The 23,339-nt window shown below is 40.2% G+C and overlaps 1 protein-coding gene and 1 pseudogene across 1 annotated transcript in view; one reads left to right on the top strand and one right to left on the bottom strand.

Moving 5' to 3' along the window:
- Positions 1 to 2,299: 2,299 nt before the first annotated feature.
- Positions 2,300 to 2,417, bottom strand: LOC124557030 (annotated as a pseudogene).
- A 14,567-nt stretch (positions 2,418 to 16,984) lies between these two features.
- Positions 16,985 to 23,339, top strand: part of LOC124556672 (paired mesoderm homeobox protein 2-like) — a 526,161-nt gene continuing 519,806 nt past the window's right edge. Inside the window, exon 1 of the mRNA XM_047130638.1 lies at positions 16,985 to 17,393. Within this exon, the coding sequence (XP_046986594.1) occupies positions 17,264 to 17,393 (130 nt within the window). The 5' untranslated portion in view covers positions 16,985 to 17,263. The remainder of the gene's footprint in view (positions 17,394 to 23,339) is intronic.

The following is a 23,339-nucleotide window of genomic DNA, read 5'->3' as shown; positions in this document are numbered from 1 at the left end:
GACGGTTCAATCCCGCGTCCGGCCATCCTGATTTACGTTTTCCGTGATTTCCCTAAATCGCTCCAGGCAAATGCCGGGATGGTTCCTTTGAAAGGGCACGGCCGAATTCCTTCCCCGTCCTTCCCTGATCCGATGAGACCGATGACGTCGTAGTTTTGTCTCTTCCCCCAAAAACAAGTATTAATGATTAAAAAATAGAATTACTTCCCCATTATACAGGAAATAACCAAATGAAATTATATATTACTAAAGGAATATCGAATTAATTTGTTTCCATAAAAGTTTTAAATAAGTGATCCCCCAATCGTCGGAATGGTAGAAATATAAGGAGACAGTATTTATTTGTGGAACGTAAAGATATATTAAAACTTAAATTTAACTATAAAAAGAGTAGGAAATAATGTACTATCTGAACGAACGGGGGTAAACAGCTTAATCATTACACATGGGGAGTAACAAGAACCAACAGCATTCCCTTCAGTATTCGTAAAATTAACTGAAAGGTATGAGAAAGTGAAAGAGTACGGAACGGGTAACAGTATGAGTACGCAAGGGTGTCATGAACAGTTTCGGTGTCCCCGCCCCGCCAGGCTCGGTTGCTCAGGGAATGGCAGGTGGCCAACGCTACTCAAAAATGGTTCAAATGGCTCTAAGCACTATGGGACTTAACATCTGAGGTCATCAGTCCCATAGACTTAGAACTACTTAAACCTAACTAACCTAAGGACATCGCACACATCCATGCCCGAGGCAGGTTTCGAACCTGCGGTAGTAGCAGCAGCGCGGTTGCAGACGACGCTACTCCCAGCGTCTTCTGACTGTCGGTGCCGTCTGGTCAGTTTACTGTGTGGGTCGGATCTGCGTCAGTCCGTGCCCGGGCACTCTGCTGTGAACGTCGGTTGCGATTTAGCTCGATGACAAAGCCATCAAAAGAAGTAACAGAAAATAAGCCAAGGAAGCTCTAGAGACAACCTCAGTCCAAACAGGACAACAAATCTCACATGGAAAAACGTAATACATGGACACAAAATCCACAAACAAACACACATTAGTAACAAAGTATGGAAGGATCACACAAGTAGATACGAGTAGTTTCAAATGCCTGGGAGAGATTATACAGAAAACAGGATTGAACGCAACATCCAATGAAGAAAGAATCACAAAACTACAAAAAGCATACAAACTTACATGGAACCATTGCAAAAAAGAAGTATTTCCATCAATGCCAAATTATGACACTACAGTACAGTAGTCTTACAACAGTCCTTGTATGCCTCAGAAACATCAGTAATCAAGGGAAGAACTGAAATTAAGGAGATGGAGAAAGAAGAGAGGAAAATACCGAGAAAGATCTTCGGGCCAGTTCGGGAAGAGGGGATCTGGATAAAGAGGCCGACAAAAGAACTGTGCGAACAGACAGAGACGATTACAAACAACTTCAGGGAAAGAAGGGCAGAGTTCCACAGACATACACAGGATGATCAAAAAATCAGTGAGCAAGAAAATTTTTAACATAGTGACAGTTAACACAGTGAAAACCAACTGGGTAAAGGAAACCATGGAAGACATAATGAAACTGAACGTCTCCACGGATGACATAACAGACAGGGAAAATTACAGAGAAAAGGCCAGAAAAAAGAAATTTCAGCAAACGCCCAAAGAGAAGTTCAAATGACTCTGAGCACTATGGGACTTAACATCTGTGGTCATCGGTCCCCTAGAACTTAGAACTACTCAAACCTAACTAACCTAAGGACATCACACACATCCATGCCGGAGGCAGGATTCGAACCTCCGACCATAGCAGTCGCGCGGTTCGAGACTGAAGCGAATAGAACCGCTCGGCGACAGCGGCCGGCCCCAAAGAGAAGAAAACCGGAAAGAAGTGGATTGAAAAGAGGAAGAGGAAGCACAGTAAATATATGACAGGATTTTGGGAAGAGAAAAGAAAGAGACAGAAAAAATGCCATGAAAATTGATTGTGTTTTAGCGCTATCCTTAACGGGGGATTAATGTTAATACGAGTAATAATAATTATAATAATAATAAAGAGCGATAAATTCAATACAGAGTTTCACTACAGAATGGTAGAAAGATAACTCCGTCCGAACAGGCCTTGGAAGGCCCTGCGGTACCGACCGGCCGCCGTGTCATCCTCAGCCCACTGGAAACCGATATGGAGGGACGTGTGGTCAGCACACAGCTCTCCCGGCCGTATGTCAGTTTACGAGATCAGAGCAGCTACTTATCAATCAAGTAGCTCCTCAGTTTGCCTCACAAGGGCTGAGTGCAACCCACTTGCCAACAGCACTCGGCAGACCCGATGGTCACCCATCCAACTGCTAGCCCAGCCCGACAGCGCTTAACTTCGGTGATCTGACGGGAACCGGTGTTACGACTGCAGCAAGGCCGTTGGCGGGAGAAAGATAAACCAAGAGTAAATCGCAACTGACATTCACTGATGAGTGCACGGCCACGCACTGAGGCAAATCCGACCCACGCAGTAAACAAAACATAAGCTAGACGGCACCGACAGCCGGAACACGCTGTGCATGACGTCGGCCTTTCCCCGAGCTACCACGCCTGGCAGCGTGGCGTCACCGTACGTGTTAGGTTTGTCTGAGTCATTTTGTTTCGAGGAGAAAGATGGTGAAGTAGTTTTAAGACAGTGGATTCATAGTCAGGAAGACAGTGGTTCAAACCCCCATCTGGCCGCCCTGGTTTAGGTTCCCCGTGAGTTTCTTAAATCGCTTAAGGTGATTGTGGGGATGGTTCCTTTGCAAGGGCTCGGCTGACTTCTTTCTCGTCCTTCCCCAGTTCGAGATTGTACTCCTTCACTAGTGATGCAGCTGTCGACAGGACCTTGAACACAAATCGTCTGTAAGGAGCTGATTGTCTCACTCTTTACCGGCCTGAAACACCTATCACATCACATAGATTCTTGTTAATTTTGATTAAAGTTCATTTGTTTATTGCCCAACTGGTTTGCTAGCTTGTAATGTGACTGAGATCCGTGAGACGACTGATTCATCTTACGTCAGCGGCTACGATATTCAGTTTGACGTGCTATAACGAGAAACGTTGTGCCCAGATTTTTATGTTTCTTCGTTGTGACATGTATTCATCTTCTTACGATGTCACGTCATATCCAGCCTTGTAAATTTGACTATTGTACATTGATCTGATCTTTACGTATCTTTCTCTTGTGAACAGATCCTGTGGTGGCGACTGCTGATGGAAAACTAAATAATAGCCGCGCGGGATTAGTCGAGCGGTCTAGGCCGCTGCAGTCATGGACTGTGAGGCTAGTCCCGGCGGAGGTTCGAGTCCTCCCTCAGGTATGGGTGTGTGTGTTTGTCCTTAGCATAATTTAGGTTAAGTAGTGTGTAAGCTCAGGGACTGATGACCTTAACAGTTAAGTCCCATCAGATTTCACACACATTTGAATATTTTTTTGAAACTAAATAATACAGTAATACGCAATCTAAACAAAATTATGTGCGTAAGTATTAAAAATTATCGTTGACTTCTTTGAGGGTTTCCTGTGACGTACATTGACCTCGGCTTAAGAGAGGAGAACTCGAACAGGATAATATGAAGAGGTTATTTGTACAGTTACATTTCAGCAAAAAGCGTAAGCAGTCTTCTCTATATAGAACAGCTACAGTAATAAATCGATTTGCGCCATAAAACACACGAACAATGAATGAAACAACAGTTATCGCGAAACACCTTGCTTGAAACGCTTTAAGTAGATTCAGGAATGACAGAATCTTCAGCGATAAAGCCAAAGACGTAGCGGGTAATAGAAACGCATGGCGATCATTTATCACACAGTATGTTGAATACGGTACGAAATGGGGATGATGATGATGATGATGATGATGATGATGATGATGATGATGACGACCACTGACATCTTGCTGTGTTGAGAAGTTTCGTATCCAGAAAAATTATCTAATACTGTCACCCTTGATATATTTATGCTGCCGAAAAGACAATATTCAAATGTTCAAATGTGTGTGAATTCTTATGGGACTTAACTGCTAAGGTCATCAGTCCCTAAGCTTACACACTACTTCACCTAAATTATCCTCAGGACAAGCACATACACCCATGCCCGAGGGAGGAGTCGAACCTCCACCGGGACCCGTCCGCAGCTCGTGGTCGTGCGGTAGCGTTCTCGCTTCCAGCGCCCGGGTTCCCGGGTTCGATTCCCTGCGGGGTCAGGGATTTTCTCTGCCTCGTGATGGCTGGGTGTTGTGTGCTGTCCTTACGTTAGTTAGGTTTAAGTAGTTCTAAGTTCTAGGGGACTGATGACCATAGCTGTTAAGTCCCATAGAGCCATTTGAACCATCCGCCAGGACCAGCCGCACAGTCCATGACTGCACCGCCTTAGACCGCTCTGCTAATACCGCGCGGCAAAAGACAATAGAGAAATGCATTCTCTACTCGCACTATCTCTGAGAGTTGTAGCTTTTTGTAGTAAAAAAGTATAGGACTTGTGGTATTCAAAATAAAAATATAAAGAACTATTAACATCTACGATGTTTAAGAAAAAGTACGAACTATTTTCTGGCTTTGTAACTACGAATACATATCAGATAAAAGGTAAAAATAAATGGTTTTTGATGAATTAATATTGGTTTCGCAGTCTTAAGATTACTGCACTTAATTAAAGAGAATTTTAGACCAGACGCATTTCGCTTTTATTTACAAAGCACCTTCTGTGGTCATTGCTGTTTCTGTCTCTCGTTGGTATAGTTTGAAAACCTCTGCTTTTGCCTAGATTTTAACGGAAGTCGAGCTGGAAAGAAATTTCTTTGTACATACGCACTTTGCAATTTGTTGTCTCTTTCTTGAAGGCACTTTCTCTTACGTTGCATTGGCGTTATTTGCGCTTCACCTCGCTTTTGAAATACAAATGCAGTTACATGTGTTCGCACTGAGCACAGTATTACAGTATTTGCATTCCTTCATAAAAAATTGACAAACATAGACACTGTAATACCGTGCTGAGTGCGAACATATGTAACTGCAGTTCTATTTATAAAGTGAGGTGAAGTGAAAATAACGCCAATGAAGTGTGTGAGAAGGTGCTTTCAAAAATTAACATCTATGATCATCAGTCCCCTAGAACTTAGAAAATGGTTCAAATGGCTCTGAGCACTATGGGACTCAACTGCTGAGGTCATTAGTCCCCTAGAACTTAGAACTAGTTAAACCTAACTAACCTAAGGACATCACAAACATCCATGCCCGAGGCAGGATTCGAACCTGCGACCGTAGCGGTCTTGCGGTTCCAGACTGCAGCGCCTTTAACCGCACGGCCACTTCGGCCGGCCATCTACATCTACATCTACATCCATACTCCGCAAGCCACCTGACGGTGTGTGGCGGAAGGTACCTTGAGTAACTCTATCGGTTCTCCCTTCTATTCCAGTCTCGTATTGTTCGTGGAAAGAAGGATTGAAGGCAGAGAAAATCCCTGACCCCGCCGGGAATCGAACCCGGGAACCCGGGCGTGGGAGGCGAGAACGCTACCGCACGACCACGAGCTGCGGACGGTGCTTTCAAAACAGGAAAAAAACCTGCCAAGTGTATATGTACAACGAAGTTTTTTTTTTTTTTTCGAGCTCCACCTCTGCTAACAACGAAGGAAAAAGCAGTAGTTTGCAGAATACGTGAACGAGAGGCAGAAACACCAATGACCACAGAAGATGCTTAGTAAATAACGCGTCTGGCGTAAAGTTCTCTTTCATTAATAGCAATAAGCTTAAGACGGAGAAACCAGTAACACTTGATTTTAACAGCTGCTGCGTTAGATTGCCATGCAAACATATAACTGGTTTCATTCATTCGATACGCTATTCAGAGTCATCACAGTCACGGACATTCAAGTCTAATTCCAAGTACGCGAAATTAAAATCTGGGAGTAACGAGACAAATTTTCCCCTCATTTCTAGCCGGTTCTTAGCAATTTGCCGCTCGGTGGCACAAAGCTGATAAGAAAGAAGGATTTAATATGGCGTTCCATTCCCCGGGAAAACCCACCGGTGAAAACGAAATGAATTTCCAAATTTCGTGTATAAGAGGCAACGTCTGCGTTCTGACATCACAGTCGCATGGCGACACGCAAGTGCACAGCGCTTAGCCGTCAGAAGGCGTTCCGATTTCACAGTAAAGTAGGCGTGAAGTTGGAACATCTAATTTGCTTAAGGAAGCGACACGAAACCTGTGAGCGGGCGGCTTCATAAAGCAGTGCGTCGCCGCGGCGTGCCACGCCAGGCATATAAATTACGAGTGTTGTGAGTTTGTTAAATACGCTGCCTTCCAGGCTAATACTGGTGGCAGTGTTTACACGGAACACCTGTCTCCACTTCGTCTCGAGCCGCTCTGCAGGTTGCCTCACGACGCCCATCCGCCAGGCCTCTCGACTACACTGCAGGCTTACTCGTGTTTCGAAAATACGACTGTTCGTCCGAGAATTACCAGGCAGAGTAAACTGTAGTCCTCAACGTAGGAAGAACTAAATTAGTAACGAGCTTAACTGCAGTCGCGTTCAAGATCAAAGAAGCAAAATCAAGAAAGTGCTCTTGGAAAATACGCAGGCCCTCGCCTGCTTGCTATTAGCGTCATTCAGTTTAGTAGCGATGCGAAGGAGAACGGATTGATGCAGCCATGGAGAATGCGACAGACTGTCCTTGAAGTATCTTCACATGGAATAAGATGATGGTGATCAAATTACGGAAGTACATACACGATGCAACAGGGACAAGTAATCCCACACCCAGCCGAAAAGTGAAGGAGCGAAGTGCTTGCAATAAACAATAAAAGTATCTACTAATTCACTCTTGTGGAACCTTTACAACCTTTATTTTTTCAGAGAAACTGACAGACAATTATTCCGTCTCGGGGATTTACGTTTTTAAGAAAAAAAATTAAACATTGGAATTGAAACTCGCGGTGGTACATTTATGTATGTGGATTCTTTCACATTAAACTATCAAACAGTTCAAATGGCTCTGAGCACTATGGGACTCAACTGCTGAGGTCATTAGTCCCCTAGAACTTAGAACTAGTTAAACCTAACTAACCTAAGGACATCACAAACATCCATGCCCGCGGCAGGATTCGAACCTGCGACCGTAGCGGTCTTGCGGTTCCAGACTGCAGCGCCTTTAACCGCACGGCCACTTCGGCCGGCACATTAAACTTTGAATAAATTCTTGCTGCTTGACAGTGTGCGAGGAGTATTGTCAAACAAGTGACGATGAATGTGTGTTAGATATTTAATACCTGACGAAGCTCCCTTTGGAAGTATAGAAGAGCGAACACTGTTGCTATCTCTGTCGCTTTCTCGTACACCGAGCTAGGCGGTATATTTAGTGTCCTTAAATCCAATTCTGGAGCAGTGTAGTTCAAATCCTTTCCATCAGTGTTTAATTAAGCTAAGGCTCCGTAAAAAAATAAAAAGAAAAAAAAAACTAGACTGCTACGGGACTTTGAGACATAAACTTTCTCCCTTTCTTTCTTTCAGATACCATTTTAAATATATTCTGATTAATTCGATTTGTTTGATGTGTATTTTGGAATTCTGTACAACAATACAAAATTATGAACTTGTTTGTTATAATGCAGATCAGTTTCTCCTTAAGTTAACTTACGAACACAGTTTATTTCCGCTTTCGTTTTTCCTTTAAAACTACGCCATGAATTTTCATATTGTCAGACAACTTCTTATCTAAACTACTCTAAAGTCAGTGGCGGCTGCTGCGTAAGAGCACGTGAACACCCTAACTTTTGACACCATGTGGATTTTTTGGCTATTTTTGTTTTGTTTTGAATGTTGTTAAACGCAACGTAGATGTCGTAATCTGTAATACAAGGCAGTAAATATTACGCGCTATGCTGTAATGATACTCTAGACTTTGTTAAACTAGGAATCAGGGTCGTGAGCACACCTTCAGTTGTGCACGTGTTAAGGAGCTTTCGCGCATGCGCAACTGGTGTGATGTAATTACCTTATTGGCCAAATACATACGGATTTAATAAACAGTGTGCAAATTTCATGGCGTGCACAGCTAGCCCTTATCACTACAAGTTTACGTCAGTGGTTTCACACTGCAGCAGACTTTTATCCCAGTTTCCTCCGTGTAAATCCCGCTAGATGGTAGCACACTCCTCAGATATGCCAATTCATTCACTGTATAGTAAAATTATATCAGATGTCAGTATATATTACAGTTATACTGATACAAAATTCATTTTTGGGTCTCTGAATGAGATATAGTTTATTAAGTTTTGAATTTTACCATATATTTGATGCGCTGAGAACCGTAAAGTGCATCATCCTCGATTCTGAGATTGTGGCTTTTATTCATGCTTCTGACATCTGTTGATCTTTGGGCGGGTCAGGGTCAGGTTTATCTGTGCTGTAGGCACACACTGTATACATAAACATTCACGAACTGTCTCACTGGTAATATTCACTTAAATGTTGGATCGACAGTAGTGTGCCTTTGGTCCATATGGTTCTCAGCCCCTAGTTTGTATTCTAGTCAAGCGACCATGCTGGTAGACATTACTACCTGAATTTAATCGCTTCCGCAAACGGCATTTTCGTGTTTGTTGTTTACTGTTCTGGAATCGGCTTTCGTCTGTAGTGTCAACATGTTTGTGCTAGCAGAGACGAAAATTACCAGGACACGTTAGTCACAAACAAACTAAGGTCTCCCACACCAGATCCATTGAGTCAGAAAGTGACGAAATCAAATAAGCGTGCCTACAAGCGAACATTTAATGAAGAAGTATATAATAAGCTTAAGTTGTTCGGTAGGTCCAACGTAAGAATGTCCCGAAAGTTAATTCGTGGAATAATACACACGTTAAGGATCTTGCAAAAAAATAAAGAAGAGCGAAAACTCCTCTTACAGAAAAATGCGAAACGGGGAGTAGCGAAAGCTTAAACATTATTTCGTTCTTACCTTAAACTGTACTTAATTATGTACAAAACAACAAAATTCCTCAAACGCAATTCTTTCTTTTTCAGACAAGCTATGCATATGATTACTATTATTACTGTTATTATTATTATTATTATTATTATTATTACTGGCTGTAGGTGTATAAACTTGTTGATAAGCATAACTGTTATACAGCAGATGCTATTAATTTCACACTCTCAAATTTATCTGAATCTAAAAATTTGTGAACACCCAGTATGTATAATCACGAGCGGCCACTGTCTAAAACCAATCCTTAATAGTCTTATGGTATGGTTGCCCCTTTCCTGAAATGTTATTTGATGTTGGTGTGAATGTTTCTTTAAGCAGTTAACCGTCTTTACAACTGAAATTTGTTGTATTTACTACTCATATATGTTTTCATGCTTATCTCGCGCATCGTCAGTTGATTTTCTATAATGAATAGAAATGAGTATTATCATTGTCAACAGAGGTTTACACACTTATATTTATAATGACGGCGCAAACGCGTTAATATCTATCCATATTTAGGCTTTCCTGTTGATAGTAGAAATCTGGTTGAAGATGGCTCACATGGCCAAGGAACGTATTTCTGCAATAAAGTAACAGTTTTCGGTTGCAAATACAGTTGTTGAAAGAAACATTCAGAAAGAAGTTGGATAAGAATTTAATCGCAGCTGAGGAAATATGAGAAATTTAACAGAGTATTGCTAAAGATGATTTTGTGTTAGAAGTTATCTGAAGCTACGAAAGTTCATGACGTAACGGAAACAAAAGAACAGGAAATGTGTATTTCTGAAGCGAGCTACCAGTGCGAGTATTGGAGGAAAGACTAATTTGCATTACAGTAAAACGTGAACTATTTTACGCTCCTGGATGCTAAGATCGAAGCGAATCGTAGAAACTGGATGTATACGAATAGATGTGAAAGATATCTGAAGGAAGGAAAGAAGGGAGGACTACAGTTAACCTGTCTGGAGTGCAGAAACAAGGCAATACCATGTCATGAAAAAGAAGTAAAGCGGCGAAAAGGATTGAAAGACCAGTCTCCATTAAGAATATTTTTGTTGAACGACTACCGCATAAAGATCCACAGGATTACGAAGACCGTAAACATTAAAACTTGATGTGTTTTTACGCCCTTGGATGTGTGGGAACTACAGTAATATGAGTGCCATAATCGATCGATAGTATCCAAAAACTGAATCATGTGACAATTCCCAGCGGTGTACACATGTTCAAGTGACTCTACAGTCTTCATTGCGATAGGGTCTGCAGCTGCGATGAATGTTTTAAATGATTTCGTAATGTCTTCCGTTGACTTGTTCCTGTGTTAAATTCATAATTGGTACTAATGCATCCAATTATAATGCTTCCTTTTTCGATACTAGAAAATGGCCGAAGGCCAAAACTCTACAGACGAACATCAGATAAAGAAAATATCAGGTAAACGCATCACGAAATCATTTAAAAAAGGTTCAAGTGAGTTTTATGGCGAGAAATATTTTCTGATAAGAAGTGCACATACTACAGTCAACCCCAATTATCGCCGTTCAGGCAATTAGCACGAAAAATTCGTATTCTCTAAAAATGGCACCCAAGGATAACTCAGAACAACTCCTTTATTTTATCTAAATCAAAACAAATTAGCTGCTCGTATAATGCGCTACGTCGACCGTTAGCATGCGAGATAGAGGTGAAGGAGAATGAGAATCTGTCACCAAGAGTGGCTGAGAGGTGACTGAAGAAATGAACTCTGATTCACGAGGAGAGTGATTTGTATCCCTGTGTGAGTATTGTAATTTAGAGTTTTCGTGTTTTCAGTAAATTAGTTAAGGCAAATGCCGCAGCAATTCCTTCGAAAATGACACTGCTGATTTCCTTTTCCATCGTTTTCTCTTTTCAACTCGTGCTCCATAACTAACGATAAACGAAAGATTAGTACTCTTCCTTCCTTCTTCCTAAATATATTAAGAAAATGTCGGAATAATAAAGTGAAACAAGATCCTTCCCCTTTTCATATTCAGCTGAATTAGTGATCTGTCGCTAATGACTTTGTCGCTGAGGAAAAGCTAAGCTCAAGACATTGATCCCTTTTCATATTACCTCACTGGAACACTGCTGTTCTAATAATCCGAACAGAATTAATGTTCCAGCATTTGCCCAACCCAGATTAAGTAAAAAACTTTGAGTTATATTTGAACCTTAGATATCAAGTAAACAAAAAATTCAGATACCATAATACACGGAATTTACATTATGGATGTCAAAATAGGTTAAATATACCTTTTTCCTTGCTCCACTCCGTGCTGTTTAGTTTCAGGATGGACGATACTCTCTAAATTTCTGTAACAGAAATTCTCATCGATTATGTAAGATAAAATCAAAGATTCCAGAACATATTTTCCTTTTGCTGTGTATTGTGTGCTGATTTGAAAGAAAAGATATCTGGTGGACTGCATGTGAGGCAGTCGATCACTCCCTGTAGAGCACTTACTCGAGAAAGGCAAATGTCCCAGGTTCGAGTCCCGGTCTGGCGCACAGGCTTAATCTGCCACCAAGTTTCAGTATTAAAGCTATTTGCCACCCATTTCGACAGAGAAGCAAGTGGAACGCTGTAGCATTTGATATAAATGAATGTCCAAAACACTCGAAAATAGTGTATCTCGCTGTGTGAACAGAACTGTTGTAGGTGACGATACTTTACTTTATTTCAATGGTGTATCAACGAAGTTACCGAACAGTAAATGGTAGTTCGTCAAGGGTGTACGTGTAAGTGTTTGAAAATCTTGGTCTATCAGAAAACGGTCACGAGGGGCGACCGACTGCATCACATGGGGTCAACCAGAAATCTTTTCAGCGAGTAAATGCTACTATCTACGATCTGTTGATGAAGTATCTACTGAAAGTAAGTTACACAGTTAATGGAAGTCCATAATAACAACGTGAAAATTCAAGGAGCAAACACAATGTAAACTTATACTGTGAAAATTCAGCTTCGAATATTATTTGAACACCGTAAGATACTACTGCTCTTTTGCCACCCAATGTACTGATATTTATTTTCCATTGCTATTAATCGTCCCAATGAAGATAGGAATAATTATTTAACACTTCGAACAGAAATTAAACTTTCATGACGCGCTGAACATCAGATAAAATCTATTGTTACTGACAATTTAACTTGATGCATGTAACTAGAATATTCATCATGTTTTTTATTTAATGATGTACGCAGAATATGGCTTTATAGTTCTTTGATCTGTACTCACTTTTTGTCAAACAATTACGAATTTGTATAATGAAACAACTTATTTTTTTTTGGTAATTATGTGCCAAATCAAAATACGACCATAGGATATTACTATATGATGAAGGGATCACGTGCGAATAAAGAAAGAATCGGTCATATGGTTCCGTTTCTAAACACCCTGATTTCGACCCATCACTGTATATCGAATGCCGTTACACGCTTTGCCCGGTTTACTGTTTTTCTGTATAATAACTGAAGCATTGACTTTTTATAGTTTATTTTGTGAGTTGAAAGACCAGTGACGGTAACCAATTTTTAAATTTCGTCGGAAAAGTGGAAGCTTCACAAGATTGTTGTACAGTTCTAGTAATCAAACTATACTCTCTAACTGCGCCGGTACACCTTTGTTAAAAGTTGTATATTGATTGTTCAATGGCAATATCATTGTTCTCTCGCAGGATCAACAGTGCTCGTGATTTGTTGCTTGCACCGGTCATTGCGCGCAAAATAAATCCCTTCTGGAGTGAACGAAATGGCACATATTATCACAGACCGATTTTTATTTTTAGTCTAGATACACTGTCACTCTTTAATAGCAGACATTCATATGGAGTGGTAACTGCATATTACTCTATACTTGGCTCAATACGTTCTGCTAGCTGGTATAGATCAAATTATCTGACTTCTGACTATGTAAATGACTATAACTGACAATATTAGTCTTCAGTTTCTCCACGAAAGCAATCTAATACCTTCCCCAGTGCAATCATTTCATCTGATGTCTCATTAGGTCCTGTTGATCGCCTATTTTGTCTTGGGGTGTTCCGCTGGAGAAGTACATTTGCCGTACATAAAGAAAACAACGCATAGAAATCTAGTTTTTTCTCTGTCCTTTGTAATGTCATAGACCAGAGTCTTTGCATTGTCCGTATGTACATGAATATTAAACATGAATTCCTTAATTTTACTATTATTGAAATTGTGGCAGCTTTTATTATGCTGCAATGATATAAAACTTACATAATTTCTCCGTCGCGCAAATACGGTTTTAATGAGCAACCCATCAGGTACTTATTTACACCATAATATTGCCAATGCAAAAACACACGTAACCGGTAACTGTTCCACAGTTACGCATAGAACGCATTTCCGTAGTGTTTCATTCTGTTCAAAGTTTCATAGTCGTTTTACGATCATTAAGAGGGGCTCAATTTCACGCAATAAATACTGATTTAAGATACAGGTTCTCGATAAGGTTTTATTTTTATTTAATGATGGTTGTGAAATATGTAGCAATATTTTTGAGGAAGTGGCTTTCAATAACCATATAAGTTGCTACGACAGAAATTTATTATCTACAAAATTCAAATAAGTAAATATGATCTCATATCATCGTTTCTGGTGATACAGATATTTATTTAAATACCCATAAGCTATAACCAATAGATATCCAAATGATAAGAAAATCTAGGCATCAATATGTAGACGGCAAGTGTGTTTCAATGTTCCAAGAAACAGGCTCAGCAATCGATTTAATATTAGACGGGAATAAGAGTGCATAAGTAATTTTAGTTGACAGATAGGTCTGCGTGTTTAAGAAGCATACACTGTCATCAGCTGACACGTAGATAACATTAGCATATTTTATAAAGCCCCAACGGCGTTGATCTTCGCGTGCATCTGTCGTTTGCGTGATGAAAATACTTGCATTGCCATACGTTGTTCTTAAAAGAGATCTAACCCACTGACTTGAATTTTAAGTAAATGTAATCATTCTTCCCAGGCACTGATAACGATGAAGGGAGGAAGTAAAGTCGAATAGGTTGTAGGTAGAGAAGGATGGGGAGAAAAATCGAATCAAGCGTCCTGTTGACAGCGTGATTATTACGGATGAAAAATCTGTTCAGTTTTATAAAAATAAGACAGAATGTCGGTCGCAGCAATTTCAAACAACAATGCTGGCGCTCGCCTTAAGTGATTTGAGGTAACCACTGAAAATGTATATGTGGATGGCCGAACTTGATTTCCCTCCCGTCCAAGTCCAGTTACTTAATCACTGTGTCATCTCTAATGGTACTAATAATATCTACTGCAAAATATCTAGAAGTAACTATCCAGAGAGACCTTAAGTGAAATGGCCTCATAAAACAAATAGTGGGAAAATCACATACAAGAATCAATAATTTTTTTTTTTAGTTTGTGGTAAGTTCCTATGGGACCAAGCTGCTGAGGTCATCCATCCCTAGGCTTACACACTACTTAATCTAACTTAAACTAACTAACGCTAAGAACAACACACACACATACACACATACACCCATACCTATTCATAGATAGAAACTTAAGGAAGTTTAACTCACCCACGAAGTGGGTGGCTTATAAGGCGCTCGTTCGACCGATTCTTGAGTATTGTTCATTAATCTGGAATATCTACCAGGTAAGACTGATAGAAGAGAGAGAGAAGATCCAGCTGAGAGCGGGGCGTTTCGCCACGGGATCGTTTAGCCAGCATGAGAGAGTTACGGAAATGCTCAACAAACTCCATTGACGGACTTTACAAGAGAGGTGTTGTGTATCATGGAGAAATTTACTGTTGAAACTGCGAGGGAGCACTTGCCGCGAAGAGTCGGACAAAAAAAAAATTGTTCAAATGTCTCTGAGCACTATGGGACTTAACATCTGAGGTCATCAGTCCCCTAGAACTGAGAACTACTTAAACCTAACTAACCTAAGGAGACCACACACATCCATGCCCGAGGCAGGATTTGAACCTCCGACCGTAGCGGTCGCGCGGTTCCAGACTGAAGCGCGTAGAACCGCTCGGCCACAACGGCCGGCGCAGTCGGACACATTTTGCTTCTTCCCACGTAGGACTCGCGTAATGACCAATAGGAGAAAATTCGAGAAATTAGAGTCAATACAGTGGTTTACCGACAGTCATTCCTCCCACGCGCTATTCGCGAGTAGAACAGAGCTGGAGGGCTCAGTTAGTGGTACAAAAAGTACCGTCCGCCACGCACCATAAGGAGGCTTGCAGACTGTGATGGAGCGGATAACCCTCAAACATAGCTTACACACGCACACTGTTCAATGTAGCGAGGTTCCCATAATATTCCAACAAGTGTTCAAAATGATGAAACAATGTTCTTGACAAGAACTGCTAAGCAAAGGAGAGAATAGTTATCTATCCGATGGCTATATCTAACTATTTTACTTGCCAGAACTGAACTGTGTAATTTTTTAACAACATTAGAGAACTCTTGAATAGAGAAGTATAGGGATACTATCACTGTTGCGATTTGCGGTAAAACTTTTTCCAAAAATAAGCAGATGGTGTGTTAAATGTGAGGATCCAAAATTCCGGCTCAGTGCAAATTTCCGCTTTTAAGAAAAAAGTTAATTCTTGACGATGTAACCATACACCAACTTCATTAGTTCTTACTTTCGGTATTTCTTAGTCCTCAAATTGATCTAGTCCCGTTTGACACAAAAGACATACAGTGTTCTAAGGCGGGACTCATTCCCGCGACCTCAGCATTTTGACTCGCTTCACCATGTAAACATCAGACAGTGGATCCGAAAAATTACATCCTGTCGTCACTCTTAGCCTGGACATCTAGCAGATTCGTCACTTCTGTTTCTAATAAGCTTCACTCCAAATTTATAAAAGCACCATATCATAACACTTCTCTTTTGAAGGGTTCCAGAATGACACTAAAATGTGGAAACTACCATTTGAAGTATCGTAGTTGCTCCTATATGTGTGCACGTAAAATAGTTAGGAGCATAAATTAGGTAGCAAAGTATACACCGATTCACGTACCATCAGTTATCAGAAGCCATGGTACCGTACCTTGAAATGTTTTGATGTTACATTGCGAATAAATGGCTGTATGCTCAAGAAAGTTATATGCAGGCAGTGGAGTAAATGCCATCATAATCGTTTCGATCGTTTTTTTGTTTGGTAATTACATCTACATACTAACACAGCGACCAGTTCCCAAAATCAGATTTGATTTGTTCTTTTTTTTTCTCTAGTGTTCCTCGGTTAGTCTTTTGTCAATAACTTTCTTCTACAGATCACAAATTAAATAGTTTTATTATCTTTGAGGAGTAGTATGAACGGTTTTTTTACAGCTTTGTGACTTTCCCTGCTACGTACACAAAACCCCTTAGTGGACCACACTACACACTCGTACAACAATACGATATGTACACGAAGGACATACCAGAGAAAAATCGACTGTCATACCTGCAACGGTGCTCTAAGGCTACGTACAAGTACTACGGTTGACTACGAAAATACTCTATTGAAAGTAAAAGTAACCGAATTTTCGAAACGTCATTGTTATGATACAGCATCACCACTCAGCCCGTTTCGGCGTCTGACGCCCGACGGCATACCTCACCGTACCTAAGCTGTGCCTGCAACAGAAGTGTTGAAGCGCCTCTTTACGTCGAGCAATAAGCAGATCCACTCCGCAGGTGAATTATCTAGCAATTTATTACAACTCCATTTGATGCGCTGATTAGAAAATATGCCTATAGGCGTGTTCTATGGTTCAGCGTGTCTGCCGCGGAAAGGAGGGATGAGAGAAAAGGGGAGAGAGGGGCGGTTGATACTGTTTTTGTGGCGAGGAGCACGTGTTTGGGAAGGGGGGCGGAGCCTAGGCGCCCAAAAGAGTGGGGGAGGATATCACCGTCGCAACTCCTACTCGTATCCCTTACAACCGCTTCGGTCGCCTGCCTCTTCGGTGCATCGGACCAGCTCGCTACATTTCAGTAATTTGACGAATCACTTGTCGCCACTGACAACACCGCATAAATCGTTCGCGTATTACCACATCTCTCACAGACATTCGTCCGTTTGTGGTTTGGCATTTACTCTTCGAGAAGGAAGACTGATTAGTTCGAACTCGTATGACAGTTCGTTTCTTTCGCAACCGACAGCCTCGAAAACTTTTTTTGTAATTTCTAAACCGTGAGCCATGCCGCAGTAAGTCGTAAAATACGCAGAGGCAAGATGATGAGCTACAGTGGAATGTTGTTGCAAGATGCGGCATCATCAGCGACCGACAACGCGAGACGATTTTCCGTGAGCAATTTGCTAGCGCTGGAGTGCGACAAACGAAGAAACGAACCCACCAATACAGGTAAGATAATACCTTAAATTTACAGAGTGTCTAATTAAATAGCTAGCGGCTTTTTCCCGTGAACGACATTCCAACGCCTGGTATCACCTTAGTAGTACTGCAAGTAAATTACAACAGACGTACATTGTGCAGGCACCAGCAGAGAAAAAAAAATTGACACGTATATGCACCTCAACGATTTTCTATTTCTTGAAATTACATTTGTCAACTCATATTCGTAAAATAGTGTTAATCATTAACGTTAACTGTTAAGAAAAGGAGCAATGAAGTCAATTTTCAGAACTATCCAATTAGAAAACGATTAAGCCTACAATCTGTTTCTTGAGAATACACATACAAAACAGCCTAGTGAATATTCGTTTTAGAAATATGTTAATGGCTGATAAGCGCTTTGGTCACTTTTCGCATTGAGTACACGTCGCAAGTAACATATTCTGACAATTGAAAGAAACTCCTTCCTGGCACTGTATTTTAACTCAAACCATCTAATGTAAATTAAGCAACAATGTGCATGTATTTTCATATATTTATGTATTGTATTATTTTACAGCGCGTAAATATACAAATGGTACGCGCAAAGCTATAACATAATGATTAACAAGTATCGAGCTTTTTAAAAAAAGAGAAGAAAATAAATAATTGTTATGGTTGCAACAGCGTCCTAAAGTTAACATTTTACCACACTGGCTGACACTGAATGAAATCAAACATCCCTGTATTTTGTTTTCACTACTGTTCAGTTTCCATAGTTAACCGGTCTTCAAATGAATGCTTAAGTGCAGCCCATCAGAATAGCTGAGCGTGTTTCAACGTGGAAGAACTCATCAAAGGCACTAGTGTAAACGCAGGAGGTTGTTCATGTCAAATTGTATTTTGTGGACTCCTGGCAACACATTGAATCGCAAATCATCAACACTCCGCACACGTTTTCACACATTAATGTGCTAATTCGTTGGTCGAGAACCAAGCAAGCTACACTTATTTTTCCTGTTACGCATTCATAGCATTTACTGTCGTATATAAACCTGAAAATTCTGTTTCAGTGATAATAAAAATGTTGTGTTATGTGTAACTTTTGAATATGAAACTTCGGTAAAGGATAACCAGGCATAGTATGTAAGGTCAGGAATTTTCCTGCATATTTACATGTTATTTATGATTAACGAAATAATTTTTTGAGCAGTTTTCGCATTGTTGAATGACACTGCAAGGTAAGAAAGGATGTCTCTCTCTCTCTGCCTTTCCTCTGTCTGTAAACAACCAGGCGATTTTGTCGACGTAATTGCAAGCATTTTTACAGCACGTCAGCTCTTAGACTCGCGATAGCACGAAGGAGCCTTCTGTGAGGGACTATCTTAGTTGTAAGAAAATAGTTTTATTATGGGGGAACATAATTGGTGGCAATCACGTGCGACACGCTTGTCGCAGACAACAGGGCGATGTGTAACAGATTTCCACAGTAAATTCTATCCGCCCAAGTTGAAACACTTTGCAGTTTCCTCTATACCAAGTATTAGACTCTGAAAGTGTTTCAGTCGTTTTTCACTGCGTTGTATTCGTCGTGTATTTGACTGCTTCATAAATGTCAGCGACGAATGAGTTACAAGCATCAAATAAGTACTAAAACAAGAATGTGCTTGTCAACAGTACGTTTCAGCCTATTTTCAGGACCAGGACAGATCTTTGGATTTTATCAACGATTTGCGGCAGAAAGTCAGTGTCAAAGAACCTTAGTTAGCTAAATTTTGAATTTATGGCTTGTTTAAAACAAGTTTATATTCATTCCCACTTAAGATTTAATAGAAGCAGTCGTCTCGCGCCACTTTAAATATTATGTGTAGTTCAAGAGCTCCCAAATCACTTTTTCGCATCTTACCATTAGCTATTGGCACGCCGTTATCATTATTCAGTAACAGAATCATCTGACAAAAAATAATATTACTACATATCGTTGGTGCAGACACAATGAGTGCGTCAGATACGCATATTATACTTGAAATCCATTGGAGCAATACATACCGTTTCAGTTCTTCTGGAGCATTAGCATGCATTATATTTCCATGGGCTCATTTTGATGAAAGTTGCTCTTTAAAATCATTATAGATCTTCATCCAATTAGCATTCGTCACTCAATAATTTCTTCAGAATATTTCGTAAACTAAATATCGTGTTAGCAATAATCATCAGGACTAAGCCTTTCGTATTTAATCCCACGTGTAACAATGGGCGCAGTTGTGATTTATCTCCTGTTATCATTTCAGGAACCGCATGAATAAATCGTAGTTCGTGCATCAGTGATCTCGTTTTCTTAGGTTTCTCCGAACTTACGGTGAGATGATATATCACGACGAACTGCTTGCTGTTCATTTCCGTTTTCAAACTTGTCTTCTGAAAGGGTGTTCTATATCTAGTGACCGAGCCACGTACAGTAAGTGATAGGTCAAATCAAAAAGAAACAAACATAATTGTTCTGGCGTTACGGGGTTAAGGTATAAATGAGAAGTGAATGAATAACGCGGAAGAAGAGCCCTTAAATATGAAACACAGATAATTGCTATTGTTGGCTCTGACAGAGGTGGTGAATGTTGAAAAAATAACTCACACTGCAGATGTATTTCCGCTTTGACGTATGCCGTAGTGGTTTCCTCTAAAGAAATTCCCTTTCGCTTATCAGTGTCTGTTCTCTTGGCAATATATCGTTCTTGGTGAACCAACACGTACTACTGTAATTACTTTAATGTTTATGTTTGGTAGAGCGTGATTTATTTTTTCTTTTCTCATCATGGTCATGACTTCATTTTTGCGCCGAGATGGGTACTGTGGTGTTAAGACACTGGACTCTTGTTCTTACCATTTAATCTTACATTAAGCAAAAACCGCTAAAATTCATGCATACTGCCAACAGTGAATTAGATGTAGTACTTTCTTCCCTTCCTTCGCCCTGTGCCATAATTACACTAGCCGCTTTCGGCAGATGTGCAGTTTATTGGGAATTCCGACAATAATTTTTTTCAGGTGGACATAGTTTCGTCTGTAAGTTTACTCCTCATGTGACGCTGAATCTTAAATTTCCAGATTTTTAGGGTCAACGATCTTTTATTGAGCTAATGTGTCAGGCAGATTATATTAGGTGCTTCAAATGTCAATACAGTCACATCATCAATTTTTCATGGTGACTTTATGTAGAATTAATCTGTTAAGTATCTACATACATACTTCATGACCTGCACTAAATTCGACGGAGAATTCTAATTGCGTGTCCTTAGCTGATGATGTATTTATTTTATACATAGCTGTACTGCAGCTACACTAAGTTTTTATTTTGTTTTATTATATTTCATTTTCTTCGCGGCTAGTTTACGAATCACAGCCCCATTTTCAGGCGTTCCTGTGTAAAATTAATTCGTAACGAGTGGGACCCATTACAAAGATATTCGTTAAATATTGCACTCTGTAATGTGTCGATAGCACCGCTTCCCATATTGCACCGTACCTGTACTTCATCTTAAGCGAAGAAATAAGCTAAACGCCGCGATTTTCATAGCTGCGTGAAATAAATAATCAAAGAGAAGTCCTTCTCTGGAAAAACGAATATTGATTTTTGTATTTATTCACATGGTGCGGTTTATATTTATTATTCCTTCTGCACATTTTCACTGCCTTCGGACGAATGATACCTGTTTCATTCCCGTGACGAATAAAAGTCGTTTCCTTACAGATTACATAGTTATTTCTAGCTCATACCATATTTTGCTTTTTGTAAGGATTAATCTTCTGTAGTTTAGTACGTAAGTTAATGGCAGCATAATGCTGTTATAATATAATACAAAATTTGTATCTTTATAATGAAAGGCTCATCCGTAATGTATTATTTTTATATAGGCGCTCTTCAGATAGGGCCTGAATCCCGTAATTATCGTCAAATAAATAAAATAAATAGTTTGAGACTGAAACAGGTAACCAGGAAACCACACACATAGATGATATGGACGCTGTAGACAGAAGAAGAAGAAAGATTAAAACCTAACGTTCTGTCGACAGTGTCGTCATTAAAGTCGGGCTGTACAAAGGAGCATAGGAAGAACTTCCTACTCATTTTCTACTTACTATTACAACCACCTAACTACTATTTTCCTCTACATATGTTTTGTAACACGTTTATTACATTTTATCTACGTTCACCTTCAAACATTAAAATGTGAATTGTTACGCTCTCTTAATAGTTCGTAAAATATAGCTGAGCGACACCGTAAGATCCATTTTTAAACGTTCATTCTCGACTTGACATATTTTGTGAGTTGAAAGCATATGTACTATCATGCTCAAATGTATCCAAACGACCGTTATTGCCGGCCGCTGTGGTCGAGCGGTTCTAGGCGCTTCAGTCCGAAGCACGAGGCTACTACGGTCGCAGGTTCGAATCTTGCCTCGGGTATGGATGTGTGTGATGTCCTTATGTTAGGTAGGTTTACATAGTTCTAAGTCTAGGGGACTGATGACCTCAGATGTTAAGTCCCATAGTGCTTAGAGCCATTTCGACCGTAATTACGTTCTACCTTCTTTGCATCTAGCCAACATAACGTAGCTTTCGTGCAAGTCTTCTAATCTCTTCGTGGTACAATTGTTTGACTATATAAAACGGAATAACACTCATAATTCTGTTACACAAATCACTCTGTAATTCTCAGTCAAAACTAAATACTTTTATGAATAAGTGTTTCCTAAAGATAATCTAGATTCCAAAAGATTTATGGCAATAAAAGTATTTTTGCTGTCCAAGAGGATTTCCAACAGCCGACCTACTGTCATTCGCAAGACATGTGATTTTACATATACTGATTAATTAACGAGACAGTTACAGAACCGCGATTAAGCGGCAAGCGCTATGGGAACATCAACACTTACAGCGTATCATTAGTAATTTCACTGTACTCCTGATGACGTTTGGATCCACGTGCACTTCGAAAGTCACCTACCACCCTCGTTGTCTATCACGATTTGTGACTGAATATCTATGGCATTCAAGAGGAGTAACTTGTGCACATGCTTGGACTTTAAATTAAATGTCGAACCTTCTTGTTCTGGATCTGGATTCAAACCTATCACCTATAGTCAATGCTAACTAAGCAAAGTTGTGGTGCCTGTCGGATACTCGACCGTGACACCAATCGTCATTGCCGACTAGGCATGTAGAGTCGTGAAATGTCGAAACTTCCATCAACAACAGTTAGCAAGTTTGAGCTTGAAAATAAATGACGATAAAATACATTGTGCTCCACCATTATTCGAACCAATCACCTATCGCCGTTGTTTTCTAGCCACGATCAGACGTTAAATAGCGACAGTTTTTCGCCAGTAACGAGATGTTCGCATATTTGAATAGAAACGGCGCTACGAAATGTTCACTGCTGACTGTGAGTGTAATCCGGCACTCATAGTCACGAACATACGTTACTATCGAATTCTTCTTCACCAGTAGCTAGGACTAGCATATCTGACTTGAACGAGACGATGGAAAGTTCTGCGCTGACAGAGTCAAATCCGACAAATATTGTCTTTGTTGACTCAACACGAAGAGACTTTAACTATTGATTTTTTTCGGCCGGTAGCTAGGAGTGTCGTGTGTGGATGTGATAAAAATGTGATTTTCTGGATAGTACTTGAAGCCGGCACCTATCGTTATTGTTGACAAAGTACGAAGAATTGGACTTGGTACCTCCATCGCTAAACAGCATATCAAGCAACAAGCTTCCACCTGCGAACTCTACCAACTGCCACGTTTCCAGCTCCCTCCGAGTTTGCGTCCATGGAAATCAAAACTATTTTTCACCAGTAGTTTGGAGTGCACTTGGTAGAGTTTGAAGTTAAATAACGGCTACTTTTGTGCCAGATCAGTAATCGAAACCAGATTCCTGACTTTAGTGGAGACATAGAGAAGTTTCTAAT

Source organism: Schistocerca americana, chromosome X (assembly GCF_021461395.2).
Source record: "Schistocerca americana isolate TAMUIC-IGC-003095 chromosome X, iqSchAmer2.1, whole genome shotgun sequence".
In the NCBI taxonomy this organism is placed as follows: Eukaryota; Metazoa; Arthropoda; class Insecta; order Orthoptera; family Acrididae; genus Schistocerca; species Schistocerca americana.
Note: the sequence above shows the minus strand (reverse complement) of the source record. Positions and strands in the feature narration are given on the sequence as shown.